A 15,907-nucleotide genomic window follows, 5' to 3' on the forward strand; every position below is an offset into this window, starting at 1 on the left:
ATCACTAAAACATTAATATATTTTAAGTGGTGGGATATGTTGGAACAGCGAATGTGTATAAATGTTAATTGGTTGAGATTAGTATTGGAGAATTTGTTCATTTCCAGTAATACACTAGTTCGATCGTGGCAACTCTCGGAGTGAATTATTTAACCAGCATGGGGCAAGGAATGTACATACACTAACACTACTACAACAATATATAACACTACAACAATTTGTTCAGCTTAGTTAAAATAACACATAAGGACATACCTTGTTATTGTTATATTCTCAAAACAGCATTATAGTTGCACTGCACTTTTGACTTGTAGGTTCCCATTATAAGAACATTACTGTAAGTATGTTTTTCATTTGTTTTTACAACCTGAGGGAGTCTAAATGGTAATTAACAGCACACTTAAGAGCTTAAGTTGTAAATGGCCCGTAATATTCCTTTAACGTAGTCTTACTTTCTGAAACTATAAGTATCCACATACAGTACACTCACCATTGTGTAGTCCAGGACACTCAGCCCATCCTCATTTACAGCCAGCCACACCTGAGTTTGATCCAATGAAGAGGGAGGCAATGGCTGTGCACCAACAGAGTGGGAGTAAAAGGAGAAATTCTGTCATGTTTGAACAGCGCTCTTGTGAAAAGGTACATCTGAAAACCTTTTTAAGTGGTCGAGGTTGCGACCACATAATTTTGGCAGTGGTTCTGGAAACTGTAGCCTCTCCTACATCTGAACTTACCTTGGCACTGAACAGCTTGGCCCCAAACAGAGGCCACTTGCGGGCCACGGTCAGATAGATTCTCACACATTCGGAGGCTGTGCACCCACCCAGGACAGACCACTTAGTGGCCAAACACTCACCAAGGTCCCTGTAGGACAAAGTTACTATTAAATAGAGTGTTTGTAGAGTGTCATCCAGTGAGCTCTTTTTAAATGAAGAAAAACAGCATATTAATGTCAATAAAGCAAAGTATATACATATTGTAGAGATGCCTCAGAACTGCCTTAATTCTACGTGGCATTGATTCAACAAGGTGCTGAAAGCATTCTTTAGAAATGTTGGCCCATATTGATAGGATAGCATCTTGCAGTTGATGGAGATTTGTGGGATGTACATCCAGGGCACGAAGCTTCCGTTCCACCACATCCCAAAGATGCTCTATTGGGTTGAGATCTGGTGACTGTGGGGGCCATTTTAGTACAGTGAACTCATTGTCATGTTCAAGAAACCAATTTGAAATGATTCAAGCTTTGTGACATGGTGCATTATCCTGCTGGAAGTAGCCATCAGAGGATGGGTACATGGTGGTCATAAAGGGATGGACATGGTCAGAAACAATGCTCAGGTAGGCCGTGGCATTTAAACGATGCCCAATTGGCACTAAGGGGCCTAAAGTGTACCAAGAAAACATCCCCCACACCATTACACCACCACCACCAGCCTGCACAGTGGTAACAAGGCATGATGGATCCATGTTCTCATTCTGTTTACGCCAAATTCTGACTCTACCATCTGAATGTCTCCACAGAACTCGAGACTCATCAGACCAGGCAACATTTTTCCAGTCTTCAACTGTCCAATTTTGGTGAGCTCGTGCAAATTGTAGCCTCTTTTTCCTATTTGTAGTGGAGATGAGTGGTACCCGGTGGGGTCTTCTGCTGTTGTAGCCCATACGCCTCAAGGTTGTGCGTGTTGTGGCTTCACAAATGCTTTGCTGCATACCTCGGTTGTAACGAGTGGTTATTTCAGTCAAAGTTGCTCTTCTATCAGCTTGAATCAGTCGGCCCATTCTCCTCTGACCTCTAGCATCAACAAGGCATTTTCGCCCACAGGACTGCCGCATACTGGATGTTTTTCCCTTTTCACACCATTCTTTGTAAACCCTAGAAATGGTTGTGCGTGAAAATCCCAGTAACTGAGCAGATTGTGAAATACTCAGACCGGCCCGTCTGGCACCAACAACCATGCCACGCTCAAAATTGCTTAAATCACCTTTCTTTCCCATTCTGACATTCAGTTTGGAGTTCAGGAGATTGTCTTGACCAGGACCACACCCCTAAATGCATTGAAGCAACTGCCATGTGATTGGTTGATTAGATAATTGCATTAATGAGAAATTGAACAGGTGTTCCTAATAATCCTTTAGGTGAGTGTATATAAGGGCTGTCAAAGGGCTGTTAATGCATGCAATTAATTTCAAATTCTTAACTTTTAAAATTCTTGCTTAAGTTAACGCAAAAAACTACAGATAAATTATTACATATATCATATAAATTATAATTATTCTGAAATAACTATTATACTGATTATACTATTTATTAAAATAATTATGACATTAATTATATTCATATTATATAATTATATTAAATTAAATAGTGTACAATTAAATGCTAAAGATAAATTATAATATAATATAATATAATATAATAAACATGAATGTGACGTGATTATAATATACTCAATCAAATAAATGTGAATTTACCTGAGCTGTTCCATGCTGAATTCTTGCTTGTAGCGTTTAGGGTAAAAACGCTCCAGTACCTGCAGAAGGACCTGTTGGGTCTTCGGCTGAGGAGAACCAGCGGTAGACATTGCTGGCCGGTCTAGGTCACCATGCTCGACCTAAAAGATAATTGAGTTGTGTTTGTTACCCACCACTTCAGATACACTCATGTGATTTGGATCAACACACACCTGTGCCATCAGCGCAGCCACTTCCAGGGCCAGTTCCTTACTGACAGGGAAGTGCCCTTGTTGTACCTCCTCATTTACTTGATAGGCCAGCAGAAGGCGCTCTCGCTCAGTTTCCCCCTTAGCCTGAGCTCGGAAACACAGCCTGTGAGGAAGATTGAATACTAACATTATTAAAATATTGGTAAAAACATTCTTAATTGTTCATGTCATTGTTCATTGGCGTACGAGACCACCGTATTTCAAACGTACCTGCTTTTATAAGTGAGACGGACAATCCGTGTTCCTTCATATTTTCCAGGATGAAGTTCTTTCAGTGCCTGTTCCCACTTGGAGATCACATCACAAATCTGCACCAGAGGATTACAAAAATCATTTTTTGCAGCACAGAAAATGTACTTTATAAAATCTGTAATATTTAATGTTCATATTATACTTTATTGCTGGGCTGCAGGCAGTGCTCCAGGTCTTTGCCAGAGGGGTCGTCAGTGAAGAGCGCAAAGCCTGAAATCTGTGGTTTCCTCATGCCTGCCCTCTGGTTCACTGTGTTCAGGAACTCCTCCACTGTGGTCGAACCATCAAAACCTACAACCTATAGAGGTGGAGAAAGATGGTATGAAGAAGAACATCCTGCATAGTAAAACATTTTACTGTTATGCATTCCATATCATATATCAAGGACCTGTTTACCCCTGGAATCAACCATGCATTTTTTGTGACCGGATCACAAGTGGTCAATGCTGAATACAGGTGTAAATGGGGGCTAAAACCTGTTCTGACCAGAACATAAGCAACCACATATGGAGGTAGTCAGAAACGCATTTGAGCACATTGCACGTGTAGTGTAAATGTTCATCCATCCTGACTGCAACTTAACTCGGCAATCCGTGTTTTCACTGTAGGGGTGCTATAACCCATCTTCTGAAAGAGTCCAGAATCTCCGGATAAAAACACAGGAAGAGAAACAAGCTGTAGAAGCATGTGATTTTCTCCGCTTTTTGTCCAAAATGTTGCTTTTTTTTAATGAAACTAACCTACATTCAAGTGTTGATAAAAAAAAAGAATGCATGAAGCTAGAATAAAATATCAGGTGTAACAGGTAAAAGTTTGCATAATGTGTTTTTTATCAAATATCATATTTGATACACTAGGCTTTTATGGCTCATTTAAGCTGAGTCTCAATTCAGAGACTGCATCTTTCGAAGGCTGCATTTGAAGCGGCGTGACGAGGGCTGTCTCCATTCAAAGACTCCTTCGAATGCGGCCTATAAATGCATCCTTTATTTCCCGAGCCATGAAGGATAGAACGATTGGATCCTTCGCAGCCTAGCCAATCCCAAGATGCATTGCGCGACAGGGACGACGAGAAAATGCTGAATTTCACTTGTAAATGCAAGTATTGGGTTTAAACTTACTCAAATATCTAATGATACAAATGTGTAAAAAAAAAAGCTGTTCAAATGTTGACTTATATCTTACTAAGATGCTATCGTATACAGTTTACTCTTTATTATGAACAGAAATGGACCAAGGTATACATATTTAGATTGGTTGTGAACCCTGTTTTGACTTCAAAAAAGTCCATTACAAACATTCCTGGCACTCGGTTTTATTAAGAGGCTCAAACTGAACAAATATATGCAATTTGGTGAAGTTGCCATATTTATATGACAAAAAGTAAAATGAAATTTTGATAGCTTGTAATGTAAATCAATGAGAATTGTTATACCAGTATGGCAGACTACTTACATAAAATGCATATAAATATCAGTTGTCACTCTTTACCTCTCAATAATGTCTTAGTAAGATGATATATAATGCTTAGTTTTATGATCAAAGCTCTGTAGATTCTATTGTGGGGGCAAACATATAATGCAATGCAATAAAATGATGATTGAGAGATGTACAAATAAACATTCCCCAAAAGACTGCTGTGTCATATTTGATCCTAACATTTTAACATGATTTTTCCAAAAAACTATGGATAGTCAAGTAAAAGTTGCTAAAAGGCCTTTTACTTACTAAAAAGTATAATCTCTAAATCAGAAGGCTTGTAGTAGATGGTGTACAGCAGTTTTTTTTTTCAGCAAAGATTTGATCATGTTCATAATTTAGAGAGAAATTTAGAAATTTGCGTATCAAATATGATACTGTAAGCTTTATTGGGGTAAATGTAAGGGCCACTGAAAGTGTTTGTGTACCTCATAAGTGTTGTTCATGAAGTGTACAGGTATGCTGAAGGGTAGAGAGTGATGATAGGGGTTTCTCAACAGAATAGATAGAATTTCCATCCGCGAAGGCTTTGCTTCTCTCTCTCCATTCTGTAAAGTTCTCTCTACTGAGCGCTGGCAGTACACAGCATATTTCCCCACTTCCGTCCTGTGAGTGTACATAAACAAACTCAGGTTTTCAAGTACATTAGACATCACTGCAAAACCCTTATTCCAATCAGTCCTTAGTCTTGTTTTCCAGTAAACACAACAAAATGCCCTTAAATCCAAACATAATTTCTCTAGTTTCATTGTCAGATTTCTCCCACTTGTTATAAGCGTAATAAGATTGTTATTTCTGTAATTATGATAAAAAATTCAGCTTTGCTATCCAATGAATAAATAACAATTTAAAAATATTAAAATAGAAAAAAATAGTTTTATATTGTAACAAAATTTCACAATATTAAGTTTTTTTCTGTATTTTTTTTATCAAATAAACCAGTCTTGGTGAGCATAAAAGACTTTCAAAAACTTTTTTAAAAATCACTTTTGAATGGAAGTGTATAGTTGTAAGTCTGATAATACAATTGTGAATCTGATTTACAGATATATAAAATGTTAATTTTGAAAATATGTACAAAATATACAGTTGTTAGAAATCCTTTATATATATATATATATATATATATATATATATATATATATATATATATATATATATATATATATATAAATATAGTGTATATATATATATAGTGTATATATATAGTGTATATATTTAATTATAAAAAGTAAAACTATTTACAATCTACTGTATATATTCAGATTTATAAGTATAAATTACAAACATAAATGTATATTTGGGTTTACAACTTTGTAAATCTGTCTATAAGTATATAGTTATAGTCAGATTTATAACTATATACTTGAATTGATAGGAGGATTTAGGGCCAGTACGGCCAGTGACCTGGGATCTGCGTTCTGCTGCAGGTACTGTCTCAGGTACCACAGGAAATGATGTCAGATTTATAACTATATACTTGAATTGATAGGAGGATTTAGGGCCAGTACGGCCAGTGACCTGGGATCTGCGTTCTGCTGCAGGTACTGTCTCAGGTACCACAGGAAATGATGCTGAGGCAGGAAGAGAGCCACACACAATGACAACAGCTGCCAGCACTGAGAAAGAAAGAGAGAGAGAGAGAGAGAGAGAGAGAGAGAGAGAGAGAGAGAGAGAGAGAGAGAGAGAGAGAGAGAGAGAGAGAGAGAGAGAGAGAGAGAGAGAGGAGAGATATATAACACTTGATCTGATGATTCAGAGTGAAGTGTGTGTCTGCACAAATATGACACTGACCTGTGTGAGGGCATAGTTGTGAGGAGTGCGGCAGTTGGTCTGTTTGATCAGCTGACAGTACATTTCATTCTGCAGCTCTGGATGTGTTAGGCACACCTGCAGTGCATTCTGGGCCAGCGAGGTGTGGTAGTCAATTGAGGGAGACTCCACCAGCACATTGATGAAAAGCTGGCAAGACTAACAGGGCCAAAAAAAAAAAAAAAAATGTATTTGTATGTACATGTATGTGGGTCAATGACACAACACTTTCATTTTGTCCTATTTATTAATTTATACAAAAATACATTACAAAATGTTATTCATAAAAAAAAAACAGTCCCTAAAAATGTCAAATAACTCAATCAGGCAAAGTAAGTTCAGGTTGAAAAATATAGTGTGGTGTGACTGCATTTTAAATGTATTTTGATTTATTTAAATTTTGAAATCCTAAAAAAAATCCTTAGCCTTTAAGTATGTATAAGACGCAAGAAAAAATATGTTATTACTTTTTACTTGATATTTACACCACATTACATTTTAAGAGACAATAGGTTTTTTTCTTGAAATTGGTGTACGTTTTTGAAAACAATATGAAACCAACATGAATTCAAAAGAGAACATTTAAAAAAAAACAAAAAACTTGCTTTAAAGTTTTTTGGTAAAACTCTCCGATGTACATTCTACTAACTATAAGTAACTTTGCAACTACATGTCAACCAACTCTCATTAGAGTATTAGTAGACTGTCTGCTTAATATCTGCTAACTCTTTATTGTGATGCTCCTCCAACAGACATTCTACTTACTATAAGTAACTTTGCAACTACATGTCAACTTATTCTACTAACCCAAACCCTCACACCTAAACCAAACCTAAAAGGCCAAACGAGATTGGGATTCATGGCACTAGTGTCTCCGATGAGAACAGAGCAACCAGCAGATGGCGAACACCTCACACAACACATCACCACACACAGCTGCTACAGTCAGCGCATGCAACAACATGCTTTACTTTCTTATTAACATTCCGTTTCTGCTCTTACAGAAATTATTACAATGCAAATTAAATCAAGTCAGGATGTAGCTGTCGACCCCCCATTCATTACTTCAGAGTGGGAGACATTTTCTTTCAGTATCAAATGACTACCTAAATAGTGCCTCTGATCTTCAAAGAGCACCGAGGGCTGCGTATGATGCTAGCTCTCGAGGATACGCCATTGAACTGTCAATAGGGCATAATGTCTGTAAACCTCAGGAGAACAGGGTTCTCAATAGAAAATGGGAGCCTGGGGAGACACCATGAGCAACTGGAATGAGACTATCTCTCCAAACACTGTCAGCGATCCTCTTTGAACTCAAAATGAAATGTTTAGGCCTGTCCTCAAAACGAGACGTTACAGGGCTAGTGCCATTTCCCACACAAAGTGCTGAGAGCCACTGCTGAGGAGTAACTATACTAACTATATTTGTCTGCATTATGAATAACAGTAGCAAAACACTTTGTAGCATGTAGCTTTAAAAATGAGTGATCTGAGGGACACTTAAATGAGTATATCACGTGCACTCTTGCATACTACTAAGAGTTCTGATGTAAGGATTTTGATTCATCCTTGAGACTTTAATCTATTTAACAAAATGATTCATTCATACATTCACGTTTAGTGACTCTTTCTGCAGGTTAAGTGCCGTCAAGTGATTTTCTTTTTGTGTTTTGAGTCACTGAATCATTCACTCAACTGAATCATTAAAAAACATTAAAAAGTTATTCACAACCAAAAGATCTTATCATTTATTAAAATTTGCATCTACAAATCTACTAAGAAAGTGTTTCTCCCACAAGTGACAACAGAGCAGTTTTCCTGTTTTGTGAACTGCTGAGCATTAATTTTTAATTATGATATGGAAAATACAATAATCTAAATACATTATGAGCAGTGTTGTTACTGTTTACTAAAACAAACTATTACAAATCATTTTTGTTAATTGAAATAAAGCTGAAATAATATGAAAAAGAAATATTATATGGAAAACTTAAGCGCATCTGATTTCAGATAGCTACCAAATCAACATTTCAAATTTTTTAAATTACTAAAACTAAAACTGAAATAAAAAGGCAATTAAAGCTAAATAAAAATATTAACCAAATAACAAAACTAAAATTAAATTAATTAAACCCAATCCAAAATAGTATATAAATTATACTAAAATAACACAGATTATGACACTGTCATTTTAATTGTATTAATGGCCATTTTTGCACATTCATTATTCTTACGCCACTTTTCTCTAATTGTTGTGAATGAGACTCGCATGATGAACTGAACAAACGAAATGCCTTCTCTCGTTTAGTCGGTCAGCAGATGACCATTTATATAAAATATCTGATTTGTTAAATTGCTTTTTAAATTGAGAAGGCTTGTTCATTCTGAGTCTTGTTTGTCGAGTTCATTCTGAGTCTTGTTCAGACTCAAAATGAGATTCATTGGAATTCATTAACATGAATTGAACGAACAAGCTTGTATCTTGTTAAGCTATAGTTTCAAAGCAGCTTCCCCAACATGACTACACCGCAGAGAGGTTTTATGTCAATCAGAGCCAAATCCAGCTCTTTATCTCCCGTGCTATAATGAGCACAAGGCCTCCCATCACTGCCTTTGATCCTGCTGTGGGAGTCCACAGTAGGGACAGGACGGCACCATCACCTCTCAGGAGAGGAGGATGAGGACAACTTAGAAGTGTTTGAGAGATGGGAGTGATTCTTCAAGGGAGATAAAGACAACAAGAGGACATCAAGACTTGAGCGATGTGTGAATGTGAATAAAGCAGAAAGAAGGATAAAGGACACTGAGAAAGAAAGAGAAGACACCGACGAGAGCGTTCACCTTAAAGAGCTTGAGAGCTTCGGTTTGAAGTGCCTCGGAGGGCAGCGTGGTGAGGGGGTAGCGCAGACCCTCCTTACTGAAGCACAGCACTTCACGTTTCCACTGAGCAGAGTCTGCACACATCAACACACAAACACAGATTGAAAAGCAAATTAAAATGGCACAACAGCTGCCATCAGAACTGGTCGTAAACACTGTCTGGGGTCTAGATGGAGTCATTCTATCTGTCTATCCCAATTTAAAACCATCCAGTCTGTCGTGTGACTTGAGAAGCAGTTAAGCAGTTGTACGTGTTATAGAAGTAGATATTTAAAAGTAACCTCTGACCTGGGTCTCCATCGACATCCAACAGCTTGCCAATCAGCTGCTCGTACTCGGTGCCCACCCTCAGGCTGGCACAACTGCCCGCCGCGACAGTCAGGTGGTACAGCCAGGTGTCCTGTGAGAAAGACAGCAAGAGACCGAGGTCCTGTTGTTAACACCTGGTATTAAGATGTGTTTTGGTCGATCGAATCACAAGTAGATGAGGGAGACACATTCCCGTTTACACCTGGATTTAATCCTTCTCTTTTGTCCACTTTCAATCACTTCTGTCCTGATTTCTTCGAGGGGAGGGTCTATCTAAATCAGGAATGGCTAGAGAACATTGTGCTTGGTACATTTTTCGTCTTCAAACCAAACTTGGGTCTTCAGCCGACAAAGTTTAAATCCTGTCTGGCTAGCGCGCTTCCCATAATATGTACGCATTATGTCAGTAGGCGGTTTTTTGTGACTGTTCGAACACATTCGACCACATGAGCGTGAAATTGAAACAGCAATTACTCGTGAAATTGGACATAAACTCCCTCTCAAATCATATTTCCTACTAGTAAACTCAGATGTCCTAGTAGGAACTATGATTTGAGAGGGAGCATGTGTCAAATTCTCCGAGTAATGGCAATAAATTACAATAATTTCCTACTAGGAAACTCCTAGTAGGAGATTACGATAAGCAATCCTAACTATGAAAAACTATCCAGATCCAAAGCAATCCAGTTCGTAGTAGCATTTTCGACTACCTCTAGAAGTGGTACTTTTTAGACCCTGTTTAAACCAGTATTTAGCATCATCCGCTTGTAATTGGATTGATAAAAAAACGTACACTTCAAGTTGAAAAACTTAAATGGAAATCAGAAATTTACATTTTTAAATACATTCAAAATAGAAAACAGCTGTTTTAAGTTGTAATAATATTTCACAATTTTATTGTTTTACTGTAATTTTTTTTAACACATCAGTGTAGCCTTGAGAAAAGTGCTTTCAAAAACATTACAAAATCTTAACAAACCCCCCAAAAAATCTTGTTTTATTCATGGTATTAGTTGATAAGTTGATCTGTCTCAAATGTTGTTTAATGCTGTTATCCTAACATAGCTTAAAAAGCTCCAGTAAAGTAGTTCCCCAACACTTGTAATCACATACCTTGACAGAAAATTGATATTAATATCAATTAATAAATGTTATTAATATCATATTAATAAACTTGTTTACATATGGCATTCTAATGAACAAAATACAAAGCATTAGCGCAAAATTCAGATTGCGTTTGTGGTGTGAGTGGTACCTTTTCTTGTTTAGTGCCGACAAGCAGGTAGGTAGGGCTTTGCTCTTTGGGATGGACCACTAACGTAAAGTGAGAGGAGAGGAAGCCCCGCCCACCTGCTTCATAATCTTCGTCAGAATCACACGATCTGTCCACTTCTTCCACACGCGCTTCCCGCACACGTAGCTGACCCAGTGGGAACTGCGACAAACACATATTTGATCTCAACATACAATAGCAGCATATGCATAAATTAATTTACGAATTACCTGAATATTTTATTTTATTTTAACATCAATATTACACACCTCAGCTTAAATGAAAACTTTGCAGAGCTACTAACAGAAAATCCCTCAGTTTTTCTGAATTTAAGGAAGCTAAAAGTACCTACCTTGTCATCCAGGTTACGGTAGTAGTAGAAGACTTTCCCAATCAAAGCACACCACACAAGCTTTGAATGACCATGTTTCACCTGTAGTAATCATCAGAAAAATGGAGAGAGAAGGAACAAGTGAAAGAAACAATAGATCAAATCTGCAGTTCATTCATCAAACTGAAAATGTATGGTCAAATCAAATGCATTCAAATGGAAAAACCATTCCATTAACATACCCATAAAGTCACCATAAAAACAAAATGACAATTTTATGGAATATTGTAGTATTTATTATAAATAATTGATTTGTGCACATCACTATTATTTATTTGAAATATCTTCCCCTCCCTCTTGCAGCTCATCTCTTCTCTTCTCTGATGAAGTGTTTACCGGCGCGAGGGCAGGGCAACCTGTCACTCACACGAGATCACAGTAATAGAAGACCACAACCATCTAACCATCCAATTAAGTCCCAAAGGAAGACAAAATGAAGTCCCGGCTTACTTTTTTTCTCGTTCAAGAAGCCATTTCACACTCAGATAAACATCACAATAGAGAAGAAAAGACTATCACAACTTCTGTTTCATGCTGACTTTAATTACAAGTTGACCTGTCCTATCAACAACAATATACACAGCCTGTGATCAGGGACAACCTATCGGAATCATCCAGGGTCATCCAGTAATCTCACCCCGCAATCCTAACGCTCTCCAGCTCATTCCTCCTTTAATCGTCATCACTTCATTGCTTTATACATGTCAAAACTCTTACTGTTATCCTATGAATAGATGCATTTATATGTAGATATACTGTTCAAATACTTTACTCAATCATTCTCTCACTCAAAACCTCCATAACACTCCTGTGAACTCTTACTTTTGTTAGCCAGCCTCGCACCGTGGCCTTGAATTCTTTATCCATGGAAACTGGTCCACTGGCCTGGACCTTGAGAACATTCTGGAGAACTCTGATCCAGTCCTCCAGGATATTTGGAGAGTCTGCAGCCAAGTAAAAGATCTTCTTCTCTGTAATTAACTAGACACAACACGCACATGAGAAAAAGATTGACAGAGATTTAGCCAACAAAACTGGTTATGACTAGGGATGCACTACAATGCTATTCATCTATTCATCCATCCATTATAACTGATACATGGTGCATCCTTAACTATACTATTTGAGTGTTAGGTGAGTTGAAGATTTGACATGATGCATGAAGATTCTGAATAATCTTGGCCATCATGGAATGTATTGTAGTATTTATTCCAATTCATTTTATGATTATGATCATCAGTTCCTCCGAAATTGTAACAGATGTGATGACACGGATTAAAGTTTTTCGGAAATGATAGATAATACCCAATTATTGTTATTATTACGACTTTAAGAATATCCAATAATGACAGCAGTTGAGAGATGTACATTCCCTCAAAACGCAAGCGAAGCTCATGTGATACCTATATCAGGCTGTTTCTGAAAGCCTCAGGCTGACAGATTTGTTAAAGGCTGTTTAGGTGTATCAGTGTGTCTCTCACCTGGAATGTCTGAGCTCCCTCTCCGCGGGCTATATGACACGAGGAGTTCAGCTCCATTTGGCCCTGAGGTTTCCGGATCACGTCACTCTGAGAACAGAGCAAAGGCAGATATCATCAGCGCTGTAACTCTAAACTTCCTTCCCTCACTCTCTCTCTCGAACACTGCCGCAGAGTTGTGGAAAAGTCTACTCACCGGCGACTTGTAGTACAAGATCTCCCCGTTCTTCAGAATGAACCAGCGCCTCTTCCATGCCTTTACCTTACTGCCCATTTTCAGCAAGTAACCTGTCTTTTCTAGAGTCTCCTATATAGAAATACACATAGAAAGCATTTAACCATGGACAACCCGTCTTCTAAATTCTATTGATGTTATTGGATTAGGATTGAGGTGAATGGGAATGCTAACAGACCTCCTTGGACTAAAACTAAAACATAAGAAAAGATTGCCTAACACGCACACAAATGTCATCTGAAGAACTTATGTACTAAAATATATGAATATATGCATTACCATTGAAAGGTTTGGGATCAGTAATTTTTTAAAACTTTTTTTTATTTTTTATTAATACTTTTATTCAGAAAGGACACATTTTATTGATCAAAAATGACAACAACAAAAAATAATTTATAATGTTACAAAAGATTTCTATTTCCAGCAAATGCTGTTCTTTTGGACCTGCGATTCAACAAAGAATCACCATTTTCAACATAAATAATCATTCATAGGTTTCAGTCAAGTGACTGATGCAGAGACCTGCAGGGTAAAACATCCATAGAACTGAAGCACGGGCCTGTAAATTTTCCATCTCAAAAGAAGAAACACAAAAATATGTAAACAAAATGCAAGATTTGGGCACTTGTGATACATATACAGCGCCTGCTGCAGTGTTTCAATCACTAAAAACAGTGGGACACTCTAAAACGCTTAATATGAAAAACACTTCATATTGTTAAATATATTAAATAAACAGTGATATTAAAAGATCAAATCAGTATAAAAAAAATCAGTATATACCTTGCATTGATGATGCATACTTTATACAGGCAAGAAGATGAGCGCAGAATAATATGAGCAAAATGGGCTAAAAAGTTGTGTATTCTTTATTTTTTTATGGAAACATGCTTAACGAGAAACTGATTGTTGCATTCATACTGATCTGTTTTGCCTGGGTTACACTTTATTTTAAGGTGAAATAGTTACATTGTATTTACTCATATAAGTACTGAATAATATTAATTAACTACATTTACTTACTATAGAGTTACGGTTAGGGTTTGGTTTAGGGTTAGTTACTTGTCATTATGCATAATTTACTGTTATTATTATAGTAAGCACATGTAATAACATGCAACTACGTCACCTTAAAATAAAGTGTTACCTAGTATTTTAGTACAAACTTGGCGAAAAAAAGCAAGCGGGCAATGGAGGAAAGCCTCGTTTTGCCCTCCAGGTGTGTGTTCCAATAAGTGTGTGACATTATATGAAAACTATGAACAAGAAATGTTTCTTGTGCACCACATCAGCATATTCAAATTATTTCTGAAGGATCATGTGACACTGAAGACTGGAGTAATGATGCTGAAAAATCAGCTTTACCATCACAGGAATAAATTACATTTTAAAATATTTTTAAATAGAAAACAGTTATTTTAAATAGAAATAATATTTCACAATTTTACCGTTTTGCTATATTTTTGATCAATTAAATGCAACCTTGGTGAGCATAAAATACTTTTTTCAATTTTTGAATGGTAGCGTAGATGAGAAGACAATATGGAGACGGCTCAAAGTAGAAGGAGCTCAGAGACGTACCTGCCCAACACTCTCACAGGAGTAGGAGGAGGTGCGCTGAACCTTGTGCTCGGGCTCTGAGCAGTCGCTGTCCAGCGAGTACGCATCCGGAGGAATGGCATAGTCACTCTCTGAACTGATGGAGGACATAGAAACACCTGCAGGACAAAAGACGTAAAATGGTTTAAGAGTTGATCCTGTGTCAGACTTTGAATATTTTTAATGCTACACACTTATATTATACACAAATTACAGGGGAAAACGGTTAAATACAAATATTTGTTTTACAGATTTCCTCACCTCTTTTGACAGCCCGAGGGCTGCCAGGGGTGCTGCCCTTTTTATCTGGCCCCAGCGTTGACGTGTACAAGCTGGCCAATGAGCTGCTGTCGTCTTCTGAACCGGAGTCATCATCCGGGAGAGGGACATTGCTGATCTGAGTTGCCTTCTAAGGGCAGAAGAACATTGTGGGAATGATGAGAAAGACAAGTAAATTTTACCTGTTATGTGCAATAACACTTTAGCGTGACACTGGTAATATATAACGAGTTAAGTATCATATTGATGTAATCTTACCCCTTTAAACGTGGAGTACACAGGCACACTGATGTTCTTGTAAATGAGGTGGGTGAAGGGGCCGGTTGTTGAGTGCTGAGTTTGGGTGGATACTGGAGACACAAACAAACAACACATGGGCACTTACATAAAGTCCGCAAAGTTGTAAAAAATTCATAAGGCCTGGGGTGGGCACTTCAATATAATTTCATATGGCCATTTCATTTACAGACATCAGTGAAACAGCCAAATATGGTGTTTGTTTGTACATTTAAAGGGATTGTTCACACAAAACTGAAAAATACTGTCATAATTTACTCTGCCTCAAGTTGTTCCAAACCTGTATAAATCTCTTTGTTCTGCTGAACACAAAGGAAAATATTTTGAAGAATGTTTGTAACCAAAAAGTTGTGGGGCAACATTGACTTCCATTGTATGGAAAAAAAAATCGTCCTTTGTGTTCAGCAGAACAAAGAGATTTATACAGGCTTGGAACAAGTTGAGGGTGAGTAAATGATGACAAATTAATTTTTGGCTGAACCATCCCTTTAATTTGCTTATTTTTTATTTGATTGTCTTTCTTTTTTTTCTAGCAAGTATACACTACTGTTCAAAAGTTTGTGGTCGGTAAGATTTTTTTGGATGTTTTTTTTTTATTTAATTGGTCAAAAATTATTACAATTTTAAATAGCTATTTTCTATTATTATATATTTTAAAATGTAATATATTCCTGTGATGGCAAAGCTGGATTGTCAGCAGCCATTCAGTCTTCAATGTCTCATGATCCTTCAGAAATCATTCTAAACTGATTTGCTGCTCAAGAAACATTTATTATTATTACCAATGTTGAACAGTATTTATTTGACAAAGGAATCTTCCATTACATTACAAAATGTCTTCACTTAATGCATCCTTGCTGAATAACAGTATTAATTTCATAAAAAAATAAA

At 37.1% G+C, this 15,907-nt stretch overlaps 1 protein-coding gene across 2 annotated transcripts in view; it reads right to left on the bottom strand.

Moving 5' to 3' along the window:
• Nucleotides 1–15,907, bottom strand: part of plekhh1 (pleckstrin homology domain containing, family H (with MyTH4 domain) member 1) — a 39,177-nt gene that overhangs the window by 1,922 nt on the left and 21,348 nt on the right. For both annotated transcript variants that reach the window (XM_081348072.1, XM_081348073.1), the window contains exons 10-28: nucleotides 14,978–15,069; nucleotides 14,702–14,849; nucleotides 14,423–14,559; nucleotides 12,803–12,913; nucleotides 12,610–12,696; nucleotides 11,951–12,109; nucleotides 11,090–11,170; nucleotides 10,720–10,899; nucleotides 9,444–9,555; nucleotides 9,117–9,229; nucleotides 6,258–6,434; nucleotides 5,985–6,082; nucleotides 4,892–5,069; nucleotides 3,127–3,282; nucleotides 2,943–3,040; nucleotides 2,694–2,835; nucleotides 2,482–2,621; nucleotides 738–867; nucleotides 491–574 (exon numbers count right to left, since the gene is read on the bottom strand). In XM_081348072.1, coding sequence (XP_081204198.1) covers nucleotides 491–574; nucleotides 738–867; nucleotides 2,482–2,621; nucleotides 2,694–2,835; nucleotides 2,943–3,040; nucleotides 3,127–3,282; nucleotides 4,892–5,069; nucleotides 5,985–6,082; nucleotides 6,258–6,434; nucleotides 9,117–9,229; nucleotides 9,444–9,555; nucleotides 10,720–10,899; nucleotides 11,090–11,170; nucleotides 11,951–12,109; nucleotides 12,610–12,696; nucleotides 12,803–12,913; nucleotides 14,423–14,559; nucleotides 14,702–14,849; nucleotides 14,978–15,069 — 2,423 coding nt within the window. The remainder of the gene's footprint in view (nucleotides 1–490; nucleotides 575–737; nucleotides 868–2,481; nucleotides 2,622–2,693; nucleotides 2,836–2,942; nucleotides 3,041–3,126; nucleotides 3,283–4,891; nucleotides 5,070–5,984; nucleotides 6,083–6,257; nucleotides 6,435–9,116; nucleotides 9,230–9,443; nucleotides 9,556–10,719; nucleotides 10,900–11,089; nucleotides 11,171–11,950; nucleotides 12,110–12,609; nucleotides 12,697–12,802; nucleotides 12,914–14,422; nucleotides 14,560–14,701; nucleotides 14,850–14,977; nucleotides 15,070–15,907) is intronic.

This window comes from Scardinius erythrophthalmus, assembly GCF_964197995.2.
Source record: "Scardinius erythrophthalmus genome assembly, chromosome: 19".
Lineage (NCBI taxonomy): Eukaryota > Metazoa > Chordata > Actinopteri > Cypriniformes > Leuciscidae > Scardinius > Scardinius erythrophthalmus.